At 43.1% G+C, this 6,538-nt stretch overlaps 1 protein-coding gene across 1 annotated transcript in view; it reads right to left on the bottom strand.

Annotated features, from left to right (window-relative positions):
• Positions 1-6,538, bottom strand: part of Smp_175320 (gpi inositol deacylase pgap1, putative) — a gene marked incomplete at both ends in the record, with an annotated part of 56,986 nt that extends 50,448 nt beyond the window's left edge. The window contains 4 exons of the mRNA XM_018798487.1: positions 6,184-6,325; positions 6,359-6,370; positions 6,420-6,484; positions 6,515-6,538. Coding sequence (XP_018646716.1) covers positions 6,184-6,325; positions 6,359-6,370; positions 6,420-6,484; positions 6,515-6,538 — 243 coding nt within the window. The remainder of the gene's footprint in view (positions 1-6,183; positions 6,326-6,358; positions 6,371-6,419; positions 6,485-6,514) is intronic.

Consider the following 6,538-nt stretch of genomic DNA (forward strand, 5'->3'; position numbering starts at 1 on the left):
CCTTGTAAAACGACGGCCAGTCCAGTGTGCTGGAAAGAATCAATTCATAATATCGCATAACCATCTCCCAATGTCTTTGTTAGGTAACTGCCTTGCACTCGATTTGGTTCAGCTCCACTTATCACGGCTTCTCAAAAACTGTCCGAAACTACCTTTCGAAGTTAGTCACTAGCAAGCACAAATATATTGAGGTAAGATGGTGGTTGGAGGTGGTCAACAGGAAACCCTGGACCCGGGTTTCGTGCTACTTGGCACTCGTCCGCAAGGTGTACCTGTTATCTTGAGGGAACTGATGCTCCCTGACGGATTCGATCCCGTGTCATTCAGCTACACAGTCACAGACGTTACCACTGAGCTATTCGGGCCGCGACCGACCTCCTGTAGGACTGAGATGTAATCACAATTGATTGATCACCACCCAGTGATCAATCAATTGTGATTACATCTCAGTCCTACAGGAGGTCGGTCGCGGCCCGAATAGCTCAGTGGTAACGTCTGTGACTGTGTAGCTGAATGACACGGGATCGAATCCGTCAGGGAGCATCAGTTCCCTCAAGATAACAGGTACACCTTGCGGACGAGTGCCAAGTAGCACGAAACCCGGGTCCAGGGTTTCCTGTTGACCACCTCCAACCACCATCTTACCTCAATATATTTGTGCTTGCTAGTGACTAACTTCGAAAGGTAGTTTCGGACAGTTTTTGAGAAGCCGTGATAAGTGGAGCTGAACCAAATCGAGTGCAAGGCAGTTACCTAACAAAGACATTGGGAGATGGTTATGCGATATTATGAATTGATTCAAACATGTAAACGATTGTATGCTGACTCAGTAGTCTAGACGTTGTACTCGCGCGCGAAACCGAAAGTCTTGGGTCCGAATTCTGGTGGCAGGGTTGTGGATGCGAGCTGTTGAGAAGCTTTATGCCATGGCGAAACAGATCAGTCAGTCAGTCAGTTACAACGTAGAACTTTGTACGTACGTACATCAGTTCGAGTTGCCACACCACATTAACACAGAGATGAAGTTGTCGATTCAAATCCCATAGTGGTAGAAGTAGTAAGAGTATAAGTATTATGTGAAAGATAAGAGTTTGAAGATGATATTGAAGGAGTATAATACAGTGAAATAAATTTGGAAAGAGAAAAATGATAGACATGAATAATTCAGAAGATTCAAATTTGGGAGAACACAAAGAGTGGATACACCATCGCCATTGCAAACAATTTTGAACCATGTTATTCAAGGTCTCTAACCATCGGTTGCTATCATCTCGCGAATCCCAACCAGGTAGTCTACACCTACCAACATGGCTCAGTCCAATTGTCAGTGACTTCATGGATTTATGCCATGTTTTGGTCTGGCCGCCCCTAGCTTTCTTCCAACCTGCTCCTACACTATAAAGCATTGCACATCGGGGCAGTCGGTGGTTGGGCATACGTAACACATGTCCCAGCCATCTCAACTGATGAAGTTTCACTACTTCATCAATCGATTTGCCATCCTTACCTAGTACCCGTTTCCTAACATCTGCATTACTTACCCGGTAGTCCTAGGATATACGAGCAATGCGTCGAAGACATCTATGATCGAACACTAGTAGCCTACGAATATCCTCTACTCTTATCGGCCATGTTTCACTGCCATAAAGTAGGACGGAACGAACTGCTGCACAGTAAACCCGTCCCTTGGTTGCTAGACGGATATCTCGCCTACGCCATAAATGGCGCAAGTTGGCGAAAGCTAGACGAGCCTTCTCTATCCGTGCTGAGATTTCATCACATACCAGACCACAAGGGTTGATGAGACTCCCAAGATAAGTGAAGCTGTCAACACGCTCAACTACTTCACTCCCTATCATTAGTTCAGGTGTCGATGCAACCCAATCCTGAAGTAACATTTTGCACTTCGAGGGAGAGAATCACATCCCGAACATGCCTGCATTGTTGCTTATGGTGGTCAGAAGACTCTGCATTTTGTCAGCGTCTTCACCAAATAAAACTATGTCGTCGGCGTATTCTAAGTCAATAAGTGAATCTCCCGGTAAAAGTTCAACTCCAGGAGATTGAGATGATGAAAGTGATATCTCTAAAAGCATGTCAACGACAAAGTTAAACAAGAATGGGGAGAGTGGACAGCCCTGACGAACACCACTTGAGGTAGCCAATTCTGATGACAGTTCGCCGTAGGCTCTAACTCGACCAGTTGTGTTCGAGTAGAGAGCCTTTATAAGGTTAATGTATTTCTTTGGTACTCCTTTCAGTGACAAACACTGCCATAGAACCTCACGATCAACGGAGTCAAATGCCGCCTTAAGGTCAAGAAATACTATTATTGTGGGACGTCTGAATGTATGTCTATGTTCTAGGACCTGACGTAGAGTGAATATCTGGTCTATGCAACCACGTCCAGGTCGGAAACCAGCCTGGTTTTCTCTAGTCTGCTCTTCACGAGCTTTGGTTAGGCGTCCAAGTATTATTGAAGCTAGTATTTTAGACACTATATTAGTCAAACTGATTCCTCTGTGATTGTCACAGGAGGACTTTTGTCCTTTCTTATAGACTGGCACAATCAGTGATTGGGACCAGTCAGATGGAATTACGTCCAGTTCCCAGATTCTACCTAAGACCTCAGTCAATCTCGCTGCTAGTACTGGACCACCATCCTTAAAAATCTCAGGGGTAAACTTGTCAGGGCCTGCGGCTCTCCCTCGCTTTAGATTTCCTATAGCTTTTTCATCCTCGTAGAGAGTTGGAGGACTTACATCAATTTTCCATTCAGGACGACTGGGGATCGTGGGTAACTGAAGTGTGGCTGAAGGCCAGTTGAACTGATCCCTAAAGTGTTCTGCCCATCGATCCAATCTCCTGGATTGAGAATGAATGATATGCCCATCTTTGTCTGAGATAGTTTCGCTAATAGTTGGGTTCCTAATGCCGGTTTCTTTAATAAGTCTGAATAGCTGTCTGCTGTTACCTATTGCCGCTGCCTTTTCCATCTCTCTTGCTTTCGCTACCCACCACTGTTCACGATCATTGAGTAGGCTTCTTATTAGCCTTCGCTTAAGCTGACTCCGCTCTTCGTTATGTTCAGAGCCAGGTGAGATGAGTTTTCGAGCATCTATCAGTGTGGTAGATGCTGCCGAGATCCATTGTTTCTCCCTGACCTTATGGCTTACCTTACTAGCGGATATCACTGCTGTTTCCACAGCTTTTTGGATGTCATTCCACGCTGCCTCGGGGTGGGCACAACTTACATGTCTGTCTAACTGGTTTTCCAGTTGTTCCTGAAATATATTCTTAGCTTGCTTATCATTAAGTAGAACCCTTAGAGGCTTCCCTGCAGTGTCTTTCCTACGTCCAGTAAGACGCAGACAGATACGTGCTCGCACTAGAGCATGATCTGAGTCTAAACATGTGCCCCAGAATGATCGACAGTCTTCTATCGAGCCCCTCCATCGGTGGCTGATAGCGATGTGATCTAATTGGGTCCAACGTTGGGACGAATTCGGGGGTCGCCATGTCCAAAGATTTTTTCTTTATACTTAAAGTTAGTATTTGCAAGAAATAGGCGGTTATCTGAGCACATCTGCAACAGACGGTCGCCATTATCTGTTCTTTTAGCCACGACACCATAAGATCCACCCAGGTGTCTTTCCCTTTCACTTAGTTTACCTACTTGAGCATTAAAGTCACCAGCCACTATTACTACATCAAATCGCCTAGCTTTTCGGAGGTCAGAAAGTTTCCTGTAAAACTCATCTTTTATATCGTCTGAGCTGCAGTCAGTGGGAGAGTAGGCAGAGACGACAAAGAGGCAACGACGGGTTTCCCTATCTTTCCGAGTCCTTACTGATCCGTTTAGTCGGACAGCGCATAGACGACTGTTTACTGGGATCCAGTCTAAAAGAGCTAGTTCTGCCCTACGACTTAATGCTATACCTACTCCAGCGAGGCCACGGGAAGCAGCATCAGGGCTTCCAGATACACGAAGCGTGTATCGAGATGGTTCTTTATTTTGATTAGGTGAGGTCAAATGAATGACGCTACTCGGATCTTGTATGCGCGTTCCGGAGACGTAGCACACATCGATGGTGTAAGATTCTAGAGTCCTAGCTAAGGAAGCCTGTTATCCTATTTGGCACAATGTTCGGACATTAAAAGTTCCTATATGTAGTTTAGAGCGTGGTTTCAGGAGACTAGGAATAACGTTCCGTGTACTTGAATCGTTTGCTCTAGCGGTGCGAGGTGATAAAAGGACGTGGGAAGGGTTAGTTGTGGAGATAAGAGAGTTATTAGGAAGGATTTGAAAGTGACCAACTTGGTCTCGTGTGCTGTTACGGGTATGAGGGCATTTATCACTTCCCGGCTGCCCACACCGTGGAAGGGTATTTCTTGAGGGACCTGAAAAAGAAGTTGGATTAGTGTTGGTCTTAACGACCTGGGAGCGTGACCGCAGTGCCCAAGGGACAACTGCTTGAGGCCGGTCACGCACGGCCTTTTTGTGGGGGATTTTTGACGTGTTAGCTCCGTTCTTCAAGGGACCTTACCGCCGGAGACGGAAATCCGTGGGATAAGGCGAGGTGTGCAATTTTAGGGTCGACCTTTTCTAACCCCACCCCTCCTTGTGGGAAGGCAGCATCGCTGTCATGCTGGTTGTCTGAAGGAAACACCTTACTGCCGTCACACCTCTGTACAGTCGGCAGTACGACTTTGCCTTCGGACCTTGGGATTACTGCTTTTAGTCTTACCGCTCTTCAACCGACCTGTCTGGCATGGTAATACCTTGAGGAACGATTGTTCCAGCCAGCATAGCTCGATTGGTTCATCACGATAGGCAAGCCCGACCACCACGTCAAGGTAGCAGCAACGGTCGGCGAAACAGATATCCATTGTTTGCTGGCTGTTACTGGTTATTTAACTAAGATCAAAACGTGACATTACTTAAGGAACCTAAACATTCTCAACAAACCTTTTATAACAAAATACTTTCATTTCGATTCTAGTATTTTATGAAAACAAATCAAAATATTGTTTTATTTTCATCGAATCATAATTCCCAAAGTTGATTTTAGTACAGAAACAGATTAAAAGTGACAAGGAAAATTTTCATACCAATCACGATTTTTAGAAGCTTTATCAACAGTGGTTAGATAAGTTTGATTGATGTAAAAAAGGTCAATAATTAGAACTAACTTTAAGCTTTAATATTCAGTAGTTATTTTATTCATGACTAAGTGTAACACGTAAAACTCCATACCAAGTGATTGTTATAGGACGAACATATTCTAGCAGGTTAATATGTTGTTCACCTCAATAATAAATGTTAGCTAAAGTAAAGTGAAACAAGACCTGACATCGATCGATGGATTCATAGACAGTTGGACTGAGCTATGCATGTAGATTAGGACCGCCTATATTGAGGTCTGTTCAATTACTGCAACCAATGGTTGAAGACGTTAGGTGACATAACTCAGAAGGCCCGAATCCGTCCAATTTTATTTTAAAATGCATATACTATTTCATGAAAGTCGGCATAACATTCACGCTCACCAATACAGAGCATCAGCAACAAAAAGAGGGTTTTCCACGCAACCCTATGCTAAATGCATCTTTCTAACGCATTTACTGAAAATATCTTGATATTCAGGATTATAAATGAATAATGGAATGCTTTGGGAAACTTCATTAATAAAAGTACATGATATCGTGAGTGGATTGGGAAACTGGTTATCAAACAACTGGGTAGCAGTTCCGACCAACCACACTTGTTAAACACCTAGGTCCTCCTGATGTTATGAAAGGATTCTATTTAGCTGACCAACCGAAGTCAGGATTTTGAGTCTGCTTTTGAATCGCAGCTGATATGTTTCAGATTGTTTGGGGTTCTTAGTTAATGCACTTCACCAGAAACCAAGACCTGAGGAGTTCATAAATGTTGACTGAAATCTCGCAGCACTTCCAGAATTTAGATAAAATGAGACAAGTCCAAGTCACGATGACCCATCTTGTTGAAAACTATTGATGCATATTTTCATGCCCCAAAGTCTTACTTCACTTTTTATAAAATAAAAGGAATGAGCATTTTATTGTTTTACCAGCTACTGAGAACAACATGTATATGCTTATACGTATCTAATCAGTATATAAAAATAAGTATATATACGTATATATATATCCCCTTACTTCATTGAAATCAACACTGTAGTAATCAAGTGATGAACTATATTGTGGAAAATTCTGGATAGTTGTTGCTAATGATCTGACTGTCTTGAAACTTCCTTGAGAACCTGTAATAAACAAGACTGGCGAATTGTAGAGTCGGGATCTAAAATAAACATTTTAAAGTTTTGTGAAATACCGGAATCTAGAACTAAAGGAAGAGAAAAAATAAATGGACAGAATAAAATGTTTGAACGTACCCTTCCCGATATTGATACAAGGCATAGCCTAAGTAGCATTTCCGTTTGCAATCAACATTGACTTCCTAAAGATAAACTATTTAATAGAAATTTACATCGTATTCGGGAAAATCCATCAT

This window comes from Schistosoma mansoni (assembly GCF_000237925.1).
Source record: "Schistosoma mansoni, WGS project CABG00000000 data, supercontig 0154, strain Puerto Rico, whole genome shotgun sequence".
Lineage (NCBI taxonomy): Eukaryota > Metazoa > Platyhelminthes > Trematoda > Strigeidida > Schistosomatidae > Schistosoma > Schistosoma mansoni.